Genomic DNA, 21,028 nt, shown 5'->3' on the forward strand with positions numbered 1-21,028 from the left:
TTTGTGCACAGCATTTGTATCAACATACAGAGCAACACTACTCAGTAAATAAATCCTGAAAAAGTGTGTGTCTGTGTATATGTAGTCAGCCATGTTTGCCCTGGCATAATGGAATAGTTCATTTTTGTATACAGGCCTAATAGTTAAGGGAACTTTTGCATGCCACAGGAAAACAAAAATGCTAATTAATTTAAAGAAAACTAGATGATGTAGATGATGTTTGATATAGGTAAATTTATTTATATTTCAAAACGCTGATGTGCAAATTCAGTGAGCTACAGACATGTATGTCATTGAATCATTGATTACATTTTGTCTTGCTGTATAAATATCGATTTGTTATGGACATTTCCAATAGTATTTCAGATTAATGGCCCTATAGGCTTGCAGGGTTTCACACACTGAATTTTATGCATTTTCAGTTCTTGTTAAATGGAGACAAGTTTCAGGACTGTCAAATTTCCATAGGAAAAATATTATAACTTGCATCATTGTCCTTGCAGCTTTCGAGTGAATGATCTCAGCACGGAAAATAATTACCTTGTAAACCTCAATATCAGCATATGTCTGGAAGCAAATGGAAATTGTGCGCTTATGGTCAGTGTACTAAATGATACCAAGCTGCCAAAGATCAATTGTGATTGGAAGCGCAATTTTGAAATTCCAGGTATGTGTTCATTTAATCTGATACAAAAGTATATTTATGAAGTATTTAATTACTTAGCCTTGTTTTGATGATGCTTGCTGAAGGATTACATGCCTTTATTGCTTTAAGTGAATGTTTTTTTCACAAATACACATTGTTTGAGCCAACAGCTTTACCTGAACAGTAAATTGCTCAATTATATTCTTTCTAATCAATGTGTGGCACAACGTTCATCTCATGATGAAGAAGGGTTTATATCTCATTTTTATAAACATATGCAAAATATTATCAGCATGCAGATTGTTTGATATGGGCTGTTAAATTAAAACATACATGGGATCCAAGGAAGGCACATTTAAAGTGGGGTACTCACCCAGAAGATGCAATTTAGAATTTTCTTTTAATTTTAATATGAACACTATGAAATCAAAGTACCCTGGTATATATTTTTTAAAAACTGCCTTCCCTGGGTACCATATATGTTTAAATGGAACAGCCCTAAATTATCAAGTTTCCTAAAGTGTTAAACATTACAGTTAATTAGTAAACAATTTAACAGGGAAACTGACGGTTGTTTTGGGTGGCCCAACAGCAACATAAATCAAAAGGTGTGTCAGAGAAACTTGGGTAAAATAGTAAATTACATTCATTGTCAAAGCTAATTTACAGCTCACAACCAATCTTTCATGGTTGGTGTGGAGAGAGAGAGAGAGAGAGTAGAGAAAATAAAAACAAACCTCTCTACCATCTCAATGCATGTTCTGGCACAGTTGCCACAGTATCTCACAGAGATAGCTCTGCACAACCCCTTCTAATGGAGTTGCATCCAATCACCACCATGAAATGGACATGGTCTTCATTGAAAGGGTGTGATTTACTGTTTATGGCTCCTGCAAGCATGCTTTAAACAGGTTGAGAGAGAGAGAGGCACCAATTTATCTACATTGTTATCTCTTTCAGGAGCATTAAGCTTATTCTTTTATAGTGAACAAACATTATATTTCTGTTAATTATCAACATTTCCTAGTTCAAGCAAAGATAATATTTGATACATAATGCCAAATCAAATTTTAGATAGCAGTAATATAATGACATTGTTTTGCAAACCGTATTTATACCACATTTTGTGCAATGAACTTTTTTCATATTACCTAGTTATCAGAATCTACAGATATACAGATATACTTATTTCCTTGTTTCTGTTGCTGCTCATATAATATGCCTTTTTAATGTTCATGTGAAAATCATTGATATTTGTTTCATGCTGTGAAAATACAAATAAAAATGGAATTGGTAACAAAATCACATTATAACCTGGATGAAGTGCAACAAAAATACATGTTCTGATGTTTACCCCATGCATGAGTTCTCATTAACATACTGTTTGATTTCATTGGACATCCAGTCATAGTATTATAGAGGGGTAATTCAGACTTGAGAAAGCATAGTTCTGGACATTGCTATATGAACATGCAAAAACATCAAAATTTAAAAACATATTAAGATTTCAGATCTTTATTTTAATTTAAACGTGACTATTTTGGTGTTATCAAAGTAGCATTTTGTTTTCTCTTTTAATCACAAATGGTCACAAAATGTCATCCTTGATATATGAAGGTTCATATAGACACTTCTTGAAAATAAATTTTTGTGTGGAAACTAATAATCAAGCACAACAGAATGCATCAAGTGTTTTGTTTTCCTTGTCATAAACATGTTAATTTCATGTTCAAACTAATAACCTAAAAGCACAACAGCAGCTCTTCTGCAGGTTTATTTTCTTTGCCATCATGTTGACAATAAACATTGTACTCAGGGATAAGTGAATCATACTGTATAACCACAGGATATTTCGTTGTTTGATTCTTGTAAAACAAAAATCAGTGAAAGAAACAAAAACTTATAAAGTAATCAATATTGAATCATATATTTGCATTTATCTGTATATTGTCTTCCATCTCTTGCATCATTCAGATCACCTAAATAAAGCTTATTTGTTAATCGAAATAACATTAGTTGTTTGAAATTACCAGTGGTCTTGCTCCAAACTATTAATAAAGAGGTCATTCACCCTTTTGTTAATAACAATGAGACCGACCTACTGCATTCAGTCATTTTAGCCCACTTTCTGAAGAGCTAGCATGTATCTAAACGAATTCATGTCTTTGTACAATTCACTCACAGAAATTATTAGCAACCCATGTATACAAAATCTCAAAACTTACCAGAACCTGGATTACCATATACCCATCTGTTGTAATGTAAATATATTATGTCAATTATATGCCTGTATATTTATATCACTATGTAAACTTGAGCATCAGATAAAATTAATGTTTTACTTTTGTGTTCATTTCCTTATTGCATATTATTTGTAATACAGAAAAATTAGATGAACCTGCTTTTCTTTTGAAGACTTTTCCACCAATGTGAAATAGACAAAATAATGCTTAAATGTTATTAATGTGAATTTTATTTTAGTGTTTTATGCTTGACACGTGAATGTTTTTAGGCAAACTTCAGAATTAAAATATTAAGAATCAAGTAATTGTAAACCTGTTGAGAAAATGAAATCTGGAAAAGTTTGTGGTAAGAAAATTATTACTTTATAGACATTATAGTGTCATGGAGGAAAATGAAAGAAAGAACTTTTCCACCTACAGTGGAACCCCGCTATAACGCGCCCCGCCATAACGCGAATTCGGATATAACGCAGTCGTAGCATGGCTCCCGAAATTTCGTATATTCATTCACACATGAAAAAAAAAAATTTGGAGAAAAGTAAAAAAAACAAAACAAGAAATTAACTTCATTTTGGGCATGAGATTAGTTGTGACTTTTAAAATAATATGATCGTGGCATGGTTCCTGAAATTTAAATTCATTTACGTGTATTTTTATCGGACTGTGAAAATATTTGTTTAACGTACGAGAAATAGTGTGTAAAACGTTTATTATAATTTGGTGGAAGAATTCGCGTATGACTTTTAATAATAAACGATCGGAACTTAACAATTTATCCAGGTTCTTTAAGTGATTTTGGAGAAGTGATCGTGTATGAATTCTAAAATAATACGATATATATATAGTACGAGAAATAGTGTGTACAACGCTTGGCTTCTGAAATTTATCAATTTGAACAGGTTGTGGTGAAGCTCCATATTCTACTCTAGAAGAGAAAACTGGTTTCATTAGGTTTTTGAATTGTTAAGCCGAAGTAAACATTATCGGAAGTGTTACTTATTACGGATCCATGAGTAAAGCCAGTAAATCGTCTTTGTGATTGTCTTCCATGAAATCTGTATACAGTCGTTGCTCAAACAATAGCCGACATGGGCTTCTTATTTAACTGCAATCACAGCCAAGCAGCAGACAAAGCTGTGGTTGATACAAGAGTCGCACAATTTAATAAACATCAAAGGACGAAAGCCGCCAACATGTGTGCTGTGCTTGGCGGTGTGATCAAACAACAAACAGTTGAAAGTAAATAATATCCAATACAGACACCGTATGTAGACCCGGGAATAGCTGCATGCAATGACCGTACAATATCAGACGGCAAGTAAATGGTTTCAATATTTTGTTCATCCTATATTTTACACGACGAATTCAGACTATTACAAAATTATTGAATGTTTTAAATCTGTACGATTTTCAATGAAATTACATCCATTATGGATGAACTGCATGCCACGACGGCACGGTAGCATACGGTGTTGATACACTTTTCATGATATAGCGATAGTCTGGTATTATCGGTCAATCTGTATTATCGTTCAAACAAATAAAAATTAGTAAATGTTTTTAATGCACAGTAATAACCTATAAATATATTAGCCATCGATTATTTTGAATATATCTTAATTAATGCATTCCAGTTAATATTCATCTGATGATAAGCCGACTTTTGATCATTGCACATGTATACACGTATATGTTCTCGGAAAAAAAGTTAAATATTGTAAAACCCCGCATTAACGCGACCCCGCTTTTAACGCGATCTGATTTTATGGACCCCGATCATCGCGTTGTAGCGGGGTTCCACTGTATGTGCATGAACTGGAAACCTCATTATTCAAAGTCAAGTGTGTGTTTGTTTAAATTATGCACTTTATCCACTCAGTGACAGTAACTGTGCTGTAAAGCAGCCTACCAAATACAGAAACATATAAAATACTCTTTAACCCTTTACCTCATAGTGCAAAGTTACCCAGTAGTTACCTATTCGACTCCATATGCATAGGCCTGCAATGTAGTGTATGTTACGTTTAACAGCAATTTTAACCATTTTACATTTTTGGTACACATCTATTATGTGTGAAAAATATGTGTAGCTTGTCTGTCTGTTTGATAATTTATAAAAACTAATTGCTGCCTACATCAATATCAGAGCCTTTACCTAAGTCATTGAAGCTTTCATAAGTTGTGATTCTAATCATGAAAACTTGGTAAGTACTGAATGAAATCCGCGACCTCCATTTTGGAGAGTGGAGATTACGACCCAGTTGCTTTAAATAGCAGGTTTCGACCAGAGCATAAACAGTGACCACATGATCTGATGTAAGTGTCATTCACAGAAATGAATGTACCGTATTTACCACATATGTTGGGACATGATAAAATAATTATTTTTTTTCCTGTTCCAGAACTTATGGTGAAACATTTTTTCACTTTGGTTATATGTCCCAAGACTTAAGAAACGAAATAAATTTGTATTGCATTTGTGCTCCCCCCCCCAACTGCACGTCACAATAAAATAGATAAATAAAACGCTTAATTGATAATAAAAAGAAAGAAACTAACCTTGTGTTGTTATCATTTATTCCTTTATTCAACATGAGCATTAAAGAATAAAATATTTCCACGAAATCCGTATAAGTAGCGTAGGCTTCCATACTGTAGCATGTATCAATTTTGTCCGATACCACAGAGAAACAATTGTGTGTGGTTGTGCTCAAAGGTTTGAGCATGTTATCCGACTGAAAACTGGAGCCAACAAAATCGCATACAAGAGGGAAATAGTCAACTGATATCTTGAAGACGCCATTCACGCATGACACGATGTTGGGTGCAAAATAATCAAGATTCATTTTCTAATGGAGATGGGGTGGGGGTGGTAAATGCTTGAAAACAATTGCTTGCTCTGATTTGTAGCATAGAAAAGACAGTATTCCATTCCTTATTTTAGCTGAATCAAATTTAATATGTGATGGAAGAAAAAAGATTGGGTCTGGAAAGCATATTCTAGAACCATAAATAAAACGGTCAATCCCTTACAATAACCATGCAGTCAGAATTGAACTAGTTCAAAGCTGCGTTTATTCAGCCTCATGACTGTGCCATTACTTCTTAAGGACTAAGAACATGGTTTGCATTTCAGTGTAAATTCAGTTTGTTTGTTTGGTTTTTAAACTGTAATGGTTGTCGTTTGGAATTTAACTGACCATATCTTAGAGGATTAATATTTCTTTGTAAAAGGAGGATACATTTTTGCTGTTCAAGAGAGGCTCAAGAAGGTTGCCTCTCATCAAGTCAATGTTTAAGTTCAGATTTCTTTTAAAAATGAAAGCATCAATTTCTGTAAAAGAAGTTGATCAACTTTTTCATTATACACTTACTGAATATGCAAGACTTCTGAACTTATTTTTTTGTTGTTGTCCAAATATATGATTGAAGTAAAGATGACTGATTCTTCAAATGGTATCTGCTTTTAAAACACTCTTGACATCTCAGTATTTCCATTGGTGATTTTTATTCTCTAGCCTTTAAAATGTCAGTTATATTAACCAGCCCATCCATGGTGGAGTTGCTTTCAGTGTGCCTGATGAGGCACATTGGTAACTTGTAGGTATTTATTCCTCTACTGTGGAGCATTATCATGAAGCAAAACTGGAGGGATTTGGTTCACCCATCACAGAACATAGGGAATTGAGAAATTGCATGAGCTGTATTGTTCCATCATAGACTCCTAATGCATTAAAAAAATTTACTGTGAGAGCATGCCTTTAGTTCTTTTGGTTTATTATTTGTTTTTCCATTATTTAAGTATGACTTTGCCTGCAAAAAATGTCATATTGAACAAGAAGGTAATATGACAGTTATCATAATTAAAATTTTATTATTTATATATGAACTTGTGAATCACAGTTAAATTTAAACATGTGCCTACTAAATTAATCTGAATTGGAAAGAATAGATATGTATTCCTTACTTGTACTTCATGTGCAACAAAAAATACACAGGATTATGCTAGCTTTATCTTTGATACATACTATAGCATGTACCATTTAATCTAATTTTATAATAAATTTTTTCTATTCAACAGACTTCTCATTACAGTCTTGGTACAAACAAAATGGACTAGACTTGTCACAGCAACTGGACAGTTACATGGTGAGCAGGCTTTTGGAAGAAACTGGCATAGCTGAATACATGAGAAGCTTCCAGTGCACTCACAATGCTCCCCCATTCCTTGGTGGCTCCAATGGATGGAATAAAGGTAATTTACTTTACAAGACATTTAAGAACGTGACAAAATTTGCTTTGTCCAGAGCAATAATCACATAGATATTGTTTCTGTGTGTGACTTTAACCTTTGATGGATTATTAAAATGTTTGGATATAGATTAAGGTGAATTAACAAACAAAAAAAAAAGCACCCACCCTCATGAAATTTCGTTGTGGTTGTTCTAAGGTATAATGCCATTTTTCTGCACAAGATAGGCTATACATGGCGGCCATGGTGAAGGAAGAACTCTGGAAAACCCAGGGAAGAACCACCGACCCCTGAGAAGTTACTGGCAGGCTTTCCCACGTACCCACGCTAGCTGAGCCCTCATGAAATAAGGTGATCATTATAATTAGGGCCCAGCAACAAGATGCTGGTGCCCTATGGTAAACACCTTTTTCATCTGTCCATGTACATGTTTTTCTGTTCACACTCCCCATAAGCTAAGCAACCCTTTGAATAAGTTTAGCAGCCCTTTGACATAATTCAGCGCCATTTGGTTAGTGAACTACCTTATCCCTGGTGATGTACATTGTGCTTTAATAGCAGTTATACAAGACCTGTTATTGCATTACTCTATCTTTTCCACACTTCAAATTATGACTTGCTGAAACTTGAAATCTTCCTGATTCCAGCCACACCTATGGGCAGCAGAGGAAACATCCCTCTCCCTCATCATTAAGAACACTAGTCACTATAAGAAAGTGGCATCCCTCATTAAGAACTAATCAGAGAGATGAGGTTGTATTGTGCCAATCATGAATTGGACACACATACCTGACTCTTGCATAACTCCTGAAGAGAGAACTACAGCCAAAATTCATGCCATGCAAGTGACCACTGACAGTGTAATTCATTCTTGTTAGTTTTCACTTGGTAAGACAAATATTTTTATGTGAACTGATTGCAGAATCTGTATGTGGACATACCAGTTGAAAGAAATTTTGAACTTTTAAAGGGAAAATGGTTTATACACCAAACTTTTAATAATTTTTTAAGGGTTTTACATGTGTTAGATTTATTAGTTATTTTATATTCATTTGACAGAATTTTGAATTTACATCCTGTATTTTATCTTGTACTTAATATTTACATGATTTGGGTCAGGTTCACCTTCCTAAATTGTTAGAAGTTTTTTGTGGGACATTTTTTAAACTTTACCTTTAGTTGGCACTAGATAGCTACATTTGTGCTGAGGTGCTGTAAAACACAACCACGTGCATATCCCTGGCTGCTGTACCAGAGTTGATATAGACAGATTGTTTGCCCAGTTAGATCTTGATGGTACAGTTTGTCTAAATCAAAAGGGAGAAAAGGGTCACAACCATCTTTTTCTCCATTTTAAAGGTGCTTCTGAAATTCTGACAGCCACCATCTTGTGATGGAGTGTTTGGACTGTTAAAAGAACTGATCATTCTCTCACTGAGAAGTCTCTTTTTGATGAAAATTAAAGACTATGAGGTCATGGCTATTGTTGTATGTTGGTCATTTTTTTATCCTCCCTCTTTGGGTGATATTCTGAAAGCTGCCTTCTAGCATTCTCTCTCATAAATGTATAATCTCTAAGTGGTGCATAAGAGTGAGGGTATTTATGTTTTGGGTCCTGATGTATTAGCCAAACAAATCATGAAGCCATTGTGCATCTGGCAGTAGAACATTCTACTGACAACATTGGTATGTTCACTTTCCATTTAAGCTGGCAGATTTAGCAGTGCAGAGTTAGCTGGTAATGTATTACTGCTATTAAAATTAATTTTTAAACCCACTGTTATTGCACTATTCCCTACTCCTGCACTGGGGAGATTCTATAGCCAATAACTATCAATTGATTATATGGCTATTATGATGTCACACTCCACATACCCAGGCACAGCTTATGGGTAGAAGATAATGATGGCCTTATGGAATATGGCAAGAGTGCAACTTGGTGTAAAGATAGATGAAGATGTTTATTATAAAAAAGGAAGAAAAATGATTGTACAAAAAGTATTAGTAGAGCCTGAGTTTTTTTACTGGAGATATCAAACAAGGATGTGCATCAGACTGCGATCATGTTGCTTTTATTCAAAACCTCCAATTAATGAATGGAGGAGGGAGTAATGTCCTTGGACTGAAGAGCAGCACCAGGAAAAGATATAACAATGCAATAATAGTAGGCAACTATTAATTAAAATCAGTTTTACCCTGACAAAATTTACATTTTTGCATGTTTTTTTGGATAGGTTTGAAGCTTTATTTTGATAAATTTGTAACCTTCACAAATAGTTTCTTGTAACCAGCATAGCTCATGGTATTCATCATATTTTTGTGCAGTTTGGTGCCAGCACTGCCTTAACAGACCTAAATTTACCTTTCTTGAATATGCCTTTATTGATCAATTCATATTTACCAAGGGAAGTTTCTTGTAGTAAGCTTAGCTTAGGAACCATTGGTGAGTTGGTGTGAAAACTGTCTTCTAGATATTGATGTTCCTTTTAGAAGTTTTTAGTTGTTCATCATCATTTTTACAAAGTTATGGGCCATGTGTGTTAATTTCTTCTCTAACCAGCATAGCTCAGGAACAGTTTCACGTAACTTGATTGAGAAGCAGTATGTTGTAGTTTTCTTAAAGTGCTTGAATATATCCTATTTCAGTTTTTTTTAATGTTTGTCCTTGTCTATCAGATTCCATATTATCAAAAACTGAAATTGTTTTCTGAATAATAATTCTGGAACCATGAAACGTTCATGCAAGTTTGATTTGACATAGATTGCCTTTATATAATTTATAAAATCTTTACAATTTTGACAGAGTTATGGGCCATATGGATTGAATTCAGCTCTTGACATTTATAATAATAATAATAATAATAATAATAATAATAAAAATAATGAGAAAGATGATAATGATGATGACTCTATTTAAAGAGGGGGGACACAATTGCATGGCACTAATCCTCATTCTGGTTTTCTATTACATTTAAATTTACATACTGGTAGTACAGTATATTATTGCTTACACAATTATGAAAGGCACATAAAACTCTTGTTTCTTGCTATAGAAGAAATGAAGTTGCCATTTAGAGTTTGAAGATAGCTAAAAGGGAATAGTGAAAAATATTCTGATGATGTCAGTTGCTTTAGAGACACAAATTTGCCTTTTAAGGGCTGTCTTTTCCACCTAAATTTGAGTAGAGCAATAGCCCATTATTTTATTTTGCTTTAATTCCAAGTCCTTTGAGACTCTACCACTCTTTCTAGTTTTGAGCATAATAATAATAATGTTTTAAAATGAATGTCTTTTTTTCTTCAAATTTCTATGTGCATACTAAAACTACATTGAAGGTTTATTAACTTGAAAATATAACTGCCTGAACATCGTTACAATTTCAGGAATCCTTGAGTGTAGATAGTAAAATCTTCTATTATGTATGCAAAGAACTTTATTTGTCACTTGTTTATCCTTATGCAAGGAAATTCATTCTTTCAACCATCAAGATTACTCATTCACAAACTGTTAGGTCAGATGCCATGTTGCCTGAAATTATTGCTCTTCTTTTTCTTTCTTATTATATCAGTAATCTCATGGTGTAAAATTTTAGTTGCTATGTCTCCATACGCAGGGTGCTAGGAATTGGGTTGTGCATGTGTAACTGAACTATTTAGATGATCAGTAAAACTTTTTATCATAATTTGTTGAGTTTACAGGTACTGAGTGGATGTAAGAACTAACACAGTTTTAGGTTTTAAAAGCTGTCCACTGTGTCAGCTGATACGATGGATAGTGGAAGAAAGTTCCTTTGAGTGATTGTTTCAATATAAAACGAGTACAAGTAGTGTGTGCAGTTCTAAAACAGTATTGTAGTGTCTGCTGGAAATTAGTATATTTGAGGGATACATTGCTGCTCTTTTTTCCTCTGTCAGCGATATATACACTTTGATATCTAATTTCTATTTTTCAGAGTGTCCCTTTGATCTGCCATTGGTACCTCTCCATAATGGAGTTTCCTGTCATATTCCTACCTCTTGCACTGGAGTGGACTGCTGTGTGGATGTGGACATGATTGGGAGATCGATGAGGGCCTTTGTCCTCCTTGACCCCTGTGACAACAAAATGGCAATTGGGATTGAGAAACTTGTGGCTAATCTTTCTTTATCTGACTATAGGTTTGGTGAAGTAGACCATTTCTGGCTGAAAGGAATTTTTAGAATAGAGTAAGTTTAAACCTGAACAGTTACTGTCAGTGGACATATGGTCTTTCACTGTATACTGGCTATATCATATCTTTGGTTGATAGGGTGACCAAATTAGGACACCTTTGTCCATATTCACCAAGATATCATACATTTAAAATCTAGACTCCATCCATTTGATTAGTGGAACTATATCAGACTTAAATTTCAGCAAATCTAATTGCTCACTTCAGTATCTAGTTTAAGTCTAGAGTTAAGTTCTATTGATGAAAGCCGCACAAGGTCCAAATGTCACCAATGTTAGTCTTTACATTAGGTCATTGATTGGTCAGTTTAAGATCAGTCTTAATTTCAGTTTCATTTATTCAGATATATTGGTTCTAGACTGATTTACTGGTAAGTCCAGATACAATTTATTTTATGTTAAAACAAGTCCAGATGACATTCATGGACATGGAAAGTTTACTGTTGTAGAGTACATTCATTATCCAAAATTTATATGGACTGGAACTGTCATCCTAGATGAGTACTTCTTGTCAAAATCAATAGAAGACATTTCAGCTATTATCTTAATACTTCTCTCATCCACTACATAATTAGTATTGATTTTTATTGATGCAATATCTAAATCTATATTGCCTGAGATGTTTTGAATTTATTTCCAAGCTCTTAAATGATGTCACACATTTCCAGTCAAAGAATTTATTTTATCTAATTAAGAAACATACCAATCAAATCTTATGAATGTGATGATTTTCATGGTTAGGTTAAGATGGTGTGTTACGGCTTGAATAGCACCTGAAGTCTCTAAAATAATTCAAAACATTTAGAGAAACTCCTGCATTTTATACTAATTTTCTAGTTGTATAAAGCAGAACATATAACACTTGCAGGATCCCGAAAAAAATTGGAAGCGGAGATATGATAATTATAAATTAATGAATGCCAATAATGCCAAGCCAAACAATTTAGGGTTACTTAGAAGTTCCTGTTGAGAAAGTCCACTTTATGAAGCCCTTTTCTAAAGTGCAATCCTGTATAATAATACATCTATTACTGACTGGGACATCCACTACTGACCACCAGGATTACTTGAAATGTGACAATATTGACAAATATGCTTAACATACCACTGACCACATAGTGTTGATATCTGAATAATATATTCCAAATGGAAATGGTAAAGTTTAACCATCAGAAGCTCCATGGATATTGACAACAAACAAGGTCAATACATACATGTAAGAGAGCCTTTTGCCAAGCCAATCAATCCAATCTAACCTCATTTGACTAAGTTTTGTTCCCAGCAGAACAAAACAATCTCAGATTCAAGAAGCCAAACAGATACTTAATGATAAGTTAGCTCAAAAAGCTGATATCTAGCATATCTTCCAAAAATAGGTGGTCAGCCTTTCAGCTGTTTTTTTCTGCCCTCACAGTACACATTTTTGTACAATGAACATAATGTTTCAGTATTCACCAAAGAAGTTGACAAAACTGTTGCATTTAATTATCTTTTTTTAATAGAGCAAATTGTATTATATGAAACAAATATTGACCTTCTAGATGTATCTTTATATATGGATGTAAGCTTGAGTTCATTAGAACTAATGCATAACAGAAAGAAATTGTTCCCAGAAGCCTTTGTTTTGGTAAAGCTTCTAATCACAGTGGCATGAATAACTGTATTCTGCATGAGCTAGATAAGGAACTCACATCCACATTATTTACTTTGCCAGTCACTTTGATAAGCCATCTTTTCTAGATTCTTGAAACGAAGCAAATGATTGTCCAGGTTTAAAGTGTGGCCCTCCATTGTATTTAATTACAGACCTGTGTCTCTTCTCCGTACTGTTGACAAAGTTTCCACGGCTGATTTTTAAACATATATTTTAATTACTTCCATAAATTTAACAGTTGTTTACCTTTCTTGTCTGCATACCTTCTGTAACATGACATGTCCTGATAAAACATGATTTTTTACTCCCAAATCCCTTGACACAGTTGTGTTTTTAAAAAACAACAACATGATTTCAGTAATCTTTCTGAAAAAATGCAAAACAAAAACTCCACAGCAAACAGTATATGTTACAGTCATGGTCAGATGTCATATAAAACTATCTTGGAGCAGTTTATACAGTTAATTGCCACAGAGACAATTAACAAGCAAGCTGGTCTGGGATAAACAACCACCATTTCACATATTATTTACTTGATTGACAATAATGAGGATGATGTGCTAAACAATTATAGAAGACTGTCTACTGCTGAATTAGTGACAAAAGTTGCATTCAAAGGAGTTGTAGTTCTAATGTCAAGTATGGAGTGGAAGCATAGATTCTTTTCACTAGAATTTGATCAAAACAAAGTTGCTGTGCACGCTGAGTGTTAACACTTTGGTGTTGATCATTGCTCAAAGAAAGTCTTTATTTAGACATAGACCCAGGGCTGGTGACTTTTAAAAAAATCACAAGCATTGACTCCAATTTACATATGCCCAAAACTGCACTATTCTTTATACTATAATTTATCACACAATGTTGCAATAACTGCACTTCAAATATGAAAAGATAAAAACAAAATTATATTAAGTTGACTCGTATGTTTATTCAGAACTCGATATAGATTATAAAAAGCAATATTTTCTTCCATGTCCTGAAGTCAGCCATTGTCGAATTGCTGTATCAATGCCTTTATTACAAACGGATCAGCAGCGTTCATGAAATGTGTCTTGCTTTGCACAGTTCCTTTTTTCACTTTTGATGTTGCTCATAGGTGCTGCTTAATATGTATAATCAGTATTGTGTTAGACTAGTGTAAGCATGAGCAAGGACAGCTTAATTATTGTTCATTAAACTTGAACTTGCGACATCCTGAACAATGCAGTTTGTTGCAGTTAAACAAGACCATAAATAAATTTTAAAAAATCAGATACTTATTCAAGTGTTTCTGCAGAAATAATGTTTTAGGCAGTCTTTCCTTTTTATCTCATTGCTGCCAGTGGATGGATGATATTTCATCAAAGACTCAAAAGCCATCATGGAGCACTTCTGATATTATTACTTATAATACCTAAAAAAATAATGAACTAATGAATTAACAGCTTGTTGGGTACACTTCTTAACCTTAATCCCTTTATGTGGTCACACATCGTTGCACCAGTTTCAAGGACTGCTGGAACAGTTATGATACCTGCTTGACCAGTTCTGCCTAGCTTCTGTAATGCATATATATATATATATATATATATATATATATATATATATATATATATATATATATATATATATATATATATATATCCAGAATGGTATTTTGTCTTACTTCCAGTAGAATCACATATATATTAAAGCCAATTGAGTTATAGGTGACCCAGGCAATCTGTTCCCCATTCTTAGGTCAGTGCATTCAAAGTTTTCTAACATAAACTAATCAAAGAGAAATGCTTTCACCAAACTGATGAACTTTGAGTGAATTGACCATAGCACAGACGTGGCAGTGTTATAGTTAGTGAAAGAAATACAATGTAAATCTATTTTGTTTTAAAAACACCTGTGGGAAAATTTATAGAAAATCACAGGGATGAACTTATGGTTTGCTACTACCACCTAGTGAGACCTATGGAGGGTCCAATTTTTTAAATTATTTTTGTTTACTGTATATTACAGAGAGCAGATTTATGTGTGTCTGTTAGTCTGTCAAAATGTTAGGTTGCATTTAGGGAAACTTGCTCTGTATATAGCTTAAGTATGAACATGTGTCCTATTAAAAAGGATTTTTTCATTTATATTTTTATAATTTCAGTTCTAGCTGATGAGATCCATTGATAATACAGTTATACACAATGGTGTAACATATTTTCAATGGTTTTGTCTACAACAGACCTAATTATGCTTGTAACATTTTAATGTAAGGTTACCTCCTTTGCAATGTGATACATTTTCATGGTTCCTTTGCAAACTTAATTTTGATGTGAACATGGGGAGTGTGGGGAGTGAAAGGTGTCTATCATACCCTACTGTACTTTGATTTTTTTAAAACCATTTTAACATACCTGGGGAGGGGCTAGGCAGCAGGCTTTAATCAGTCAGCCAGGTCCCAGGAGGGAGCCTGGCAGATTTAGATCATACAGGAATGTACCTTGTGGAGTCCAGCAGTTAAAACTAAACAGTTGTTGTTGTTGTTTTGTAGAAGGGTTTAACACAATTTTTCAGCACAAGATAAGCCTTTACATGGCAGCCAGCATAAATGGTGGAGGAAGAACCCAGGAAAACCCCTGAAAGAACCACTGACCCATGAGAAAAAACTATACAGTATATCAAGATTGTTTAGTTGGCGCGTACATAAATAAAGGCTTTTAGCATTCTAATGTACATGGAGAAGCATGACAGGTTTAGAATATACAGTAATGTACATGGGGAAAGCACAGCAGGTTTAGATCATATAGTAATCTACCTGGGCAGAGGAGGGGAGCTCAGCAGGTAGACTAATCAGTATTTCAAACTTGATTAATTATGACACATATGAATATAGTGAACATCGGTTGAGGGGTTGGTGTTGGCAGGTTTTGATCATACCCTACTGTACTTAAGTGACTCGAGTGAGCCCAGCAGGATTACATCATACTGTACTAATAATGTACCTGAGGAGAGTCCAATAAGTTTAGATCATATGGTGATGTACTTGGGGGAGCCTGAAGGTAGACAAAACAGTATTTCAGGCTTAATTAATTTCCACATATACAGAAATGTACATAGCTATTTACAAGAATGCTTATTATAAACCAGGCACTGATATTGTCTGAATTGGTGTAAAATTTCAAGGAATTAAATTAAACAGCAGGACTCTAGAGAAGAAGAAGTAGTTGATGTCATTAATAGATCCCCAAGACTGCAAATTGAATAAGGAAAGAAGAGGGAAAGACAAATTTTAATTTTCTTCTAGGACAGTCAATCTCATTATTATCACATGTCAAAGGAATAATTGCAAACACTTTAATATGACTCCAGCAGCAGTAACAGTGTTTTATAGATCCTTTAAAATCAGATTCTTTGAGCTAACAATGTGATTTATATTGCTCATGGCAGAGGTTGGAATAAATAAACCAAACTTGACTTTATATGTTCTCTTGCTCTACCTTCTAAAATGACCCTGTTTGTATGGCTTAAAATTCACAGGCTGAGAGAAGGCATTTCAGTATTACCCCCTTAGCTTTAAGATTTCCATTTTTTCCCATTTGATGAGACTGGGTATTCTTTATGAAATATGGACAGAAAATAATCTCTAACAAATCATGACTTCATCAAGTAATGAACAGGTCTTCCTGATTTGAACACATGGCAACCCACACTCAGCATTTTGATTGCCCCTGTGCTCTGGGCACAAGAGTTGTTGGACCCTGATGCATCCTTCTATGACAGTATCATAAACCATATAAAATTCTGTGTAGAAACAAAATCTTGATCAAAGCACCACTAACTTTATGTTTACAGTTTCAGAATATTTGATCTGAAGACAGAGGGAATGTACTTGATCAACCTGAATATCAGTGTCTGCTTTGAAGCCAGAAACTCTTGTGATGTTGGGTTCCCAGTCATGAGAAATACCAAGCTGACCAAACGACAGTGCCAGCTTAATGAAGGATTTGTTATAGCTGGTAATGGAGAATGAAGCATTTATGTTATTTTATACCCTACCATTTCTCCATCAAATATGTTACAAGGAATGACTTTCTGTGACCTCCAGGACTCAGCCCTCTTTTAGCTATAAAAAACATCATACATGTAACAAATGGAACCAACTCTCACTGATTAATTTCCCTTATCCAATACATGGTGAACCATAACCTGGATGTACCTAGATTAAAATTTCTCTTACAATTGTCAGTAGGCCTCTGACCATTCAGTAGAATTTACATGTAGCATCATCAATTATTTTTTTTATTATTGCATAGTAAGTCTGATTGTAGTTTTATGTAGTGTGTACTAAATGTACATGTATTTTGCTATATTAGTAATATTTTTTCAAATATTTCCAGGTACAATATTGTTCATGTGATTCAGTCTCATAATTTCCATTGCATTTTTGCAGACCTCATTCCTTTCCCAACATTTCATTCATTTAGTTATTGCATTTCTAATCCATATCAGTCTGGTTAATTGGAGAAGATGTCTTTCAAGAATTTCATTATGGCAATAGACTTTCTTCAACTCCTCAGGCTGTTTAGTGTAGTGGCAGATCTTTTATATCTTGGCTGTCTTTACTTGCACCCTCAGCAGATGGCTCTCCTCTCTTGGTGGCACTTGATATCATATAGCAATCTTCAAGGAAATCAAACCACTTCCTGCTTTTGTCATGGTCAGTAGCTAGTGGACACAATACAAAAAGACTTTTTATGTTAACTTTTAGAAGTGAAGGCTATTCTCAATGTTTGCCACATGTGGCAGGATCACATTTGAACAAGGATGGTTTTGATATTGTCAGACAAACTCAGTCATATTGACGTGTTACCTTAATAATTAGGGCTACAGTGACAATGGACTTATTATGATATTCAAGAACCTTTGTTGTTGTGCCCAATAGCAGATAAATGTAAAAGTCAACACATTTCGGACAGACCCACTGTTCTGTCCATTTCATTATCAAGGGGAGGTCACTGCTACAGTGGATTCTCCATCTGTCTATCTTCCACAGTCTACAACCTATGAGGTTGACCAGTGGTAGATCTATTTATGACAAAGTGGAACTTTTGAACAAACTGCCCAACACTGTCTCCCTGTTCCTGGATTGAAATGCATGGGCTGTTGAAGGATGCCCTTTCAATCATCTGATAGGGAATATGGGCTTATGCTTTCCCTCATTCAGTTCTGATCCCAAAGATAATTCAGAAAATGAAGGGTGCATACTGTGAACTAAATCTTACGATCTCTCTTAGATGGGATAAATACTGGATCAATGATCTGCTTCATTTGGCAATAGAGGTACCAAATCATAGTGACCCTAATGCTGCTCAAAAAGCAAAGGTCACCAGTATTTTATTCATGTTCATAGAAACTGCTCCTTCATGTATGGATCATATCCAGGAAATCATATGAGGAAAAAAGTTGAGCATTTCAGTTGTGGACATGATCATGATGGCCAGATGGCCCTCCATCCTGAAAGCATATGAGAGTAAATGGTGAATTTTCAATGACTGATGTCATGCAAATGATGCCACACCACTGTCAGGTTCCATTCTGAAACTGACAGTATACTTTCTCTATGAAGAAGAGAGGCTGGCACCTATAATAATTTTTAGTACCTTCAGACATCATGAAAGAAAGACATTGGTCACATCAAATACATTTCTGATATTTTGACTAATTTCAACATTCAGACCACATTGGCTTTACCTTGTTACCAAAGTGGAAGCTCTCTTGAGTCTTGATGTGGCTTAATTAATCTATGTTAGAGTCTCTGTCTACTCTCCCAATGAAGCAGCTATAATATCAGACCTGCTTCTTGAAAGCTGCAGCTTCTGACTCCATGGTGAGCAAGCTGCAATTCAAGTCAGTGGAACTGAACAATATACAGTTTCATTCTGACAGTTCATTTGTTCTAAAGATGCAGCCTGGCTTCACTGCATAGAACATGCTGCCATCAACCAGCAACCCATAAAATAACAATACAACCCCTTGAGAAAGTACAAAGTTGCAAGGCCCAGTAGATGTTCTCAGATGCTGCCTGAAATGCAAGGAGAATGCAATAAGCCTACTACTAAAGTCAGGAAAGCAAGGTATAACACATGGCAAAGGGAGTTATTAAGTTTGCATACTCAGAGTTCTCAAAGGACCAAGTACAACTTATGAAGATTTAATTACTATTAAGCCCTCACACCTTTCAGCACAATGCGAGCAGCCTGCCTCATGGATCGGTCAAGTCCAAATAGGCTACATCCAGGTCACATGTTGCCACCTAGTTGGACAAAGGGAGCTAATCTTTGAGGGTTTTCTCCCTTTGACTACACAAGATATGGACAGAAAGACTATTTGTATATGAAGTTTACCATATATACTCACATATAAGCTGACAAATTTAGGAAAAAAATAAGGCCTGGAAGAAGGGGGGGTCAGCTTATCTGCGGACCAAGGTCCAAGTCTGAAATTTTTAATGCTTTTTTCTCTCAGTTTCCAGTATTTATTGTTTCTGTTGATTGCCGAAGATGAGATCATGTGCCTGATGATGCCACATGGCTCATAAGATTTGTACTGTCGTGAAGTGTAACAAATATTTTTTTTTCTAACTTACGTGGTAGGATAATGAATGAAAAACATGTTTTAACGTACTTGACGTGTATTTGACAGATGTCCACCAACCAGAAAATGCAGCCATACATGTTATTTGGTACGTGTATTTTCCAAAAGAACCACCATATTAGTAATCTCCAGTCAAGTATTTAACCCTCAGCTAATCAGTAATCATTGAACTTTATGGTATCGTACAAATGCACGCTAGCTTATTTCTGTGTAAATATGAAAAGAATCACGTAAAAAAATAAAAGAATTACGATACTGAAGGTATATACAACAAACATTTTGATCAAGAGTAAAAATACATGTACGATAGTCTTAGAGGAACAATAGCTGGAGGCTCCATAGAGGTTTGTTGCGCGCACGCTTAGGAAGGGTAAATAACAGGGCAATATACGAGTCAGCGTGAATAATTGTAAAACAATATAATTTGTGGGATTTCTTTGACAGGTGTTTTAGAAGTAATCGGTAGCCACAGTTTATATACTACTGTTGTTTAGTTGTTTGTAAAGCAGAGTGGTTTGTTAGCGGTAGAGTGTTGTACAGTAGCTACCATTTGCTTAATCTGTGGTAAATGCCTCGGGGATAATAGGTTTATTTTGTTGCACAATGCCAATGACTTTACTAATACATGCCGACTCTCAGATGTATTGTTTAATGAGATATGGTAGTGGACATGGTTTCTGCTCAAAGTTATAAACTGTCACAATACTTGAATAATGTCCATGCTGAAACCAATCATATTTTGATCAATTGAATCACACTACTGGTAGTTTAAAAACAAACACACAAATAAACAACAATGATAAATAATTATCAAATACAAATTGATAACCAACCACACATGGAAATAATTACAGGATAAGGTATATAAATAGTATAGTACCACTATAAGAAATTATTTCAGTTTAATCTCTCTAGAAGTTTATATTCAATTCAATCAGATAAAATGAATAGTGTTGGAAGTAAAAGAAAGTGTTCTGCTTATGATGCAGCATTCAAACTTAAAGTTATTGAATATGCAGAAGCAAATAACAACTGTGCTGTAGCACGTGAATTTTTTGTGAACGAGAAGCAAGTACAGAGATGGCAGAAAAGCAAAGCAGCATTAGAAGAAACGCCAAAATCCAAGAAGGCTCGTCGGACTGGGATTGCCTCTTTCCCTGAATTGGAGAAAGAACTCAGTGATTTTGTAAGTGAACATTGACAAAATGGATACATTGTCAAACGAACTGCAATTTGTCTACGTGCTATGCAGATGGCAAAAAATGATAAATATAAGTTGGCAGATTCAAAATTTGTTGAATCAGCTGGCTGGTGTTCTCGTTTTATGAACCAGAATGGTTTCTGCCTTAGGCAGCAAATGAAGATAGCACAAAAGCTACCAAAAGACTTGGAAGAAACATTTGAATTA

General features: G+C 34.6%; 1 protein-coding gene across 1 annotated transcript in view; it reads left to right on the plus strand.

Annotated features, from left to right (window-relative positions):
• Positions 1-21,028, plus strand: part of LOC149805307 (uncharacterized) — a 59,321-nt gene that overhangs the window by 37,915 nt on the left and 378 nt on the right. The window contains exons 12-15 of the mRNA XM_089934005.1: positions 504-667; positions 6,971-7,144; positions 11,095-11,347; positions 16,819-16,982. Coding sequence (XP_089790131.1) covers positions 504-667; positions 6,971-7,144; positions 11,095-11,347; positions 16,819-16,982 — 755 coding nt within the window. The remainder of the gene's footprint in view (positions 1-503; positions 668-6,970; positions 7,145-11,094; positions 11,348-16,818; positions 16,983-21,028) is intronic.

This window comes from Sinohyriopsis cumingii, chromosome 2 (assembly GCF_028554795.1).
Source record: "Sinohyriopsis cumingii isolate HCF-2022 chromosome 2, ASM2855479v2, whole genome shotgun sequence".
Lineage (NCBI taxonomy): Eukaryota > Metazoa > Mollusca > Bivalvia > Unionida > Unionidae > Sinohyriopsis > Sinohyriopsis cumingii.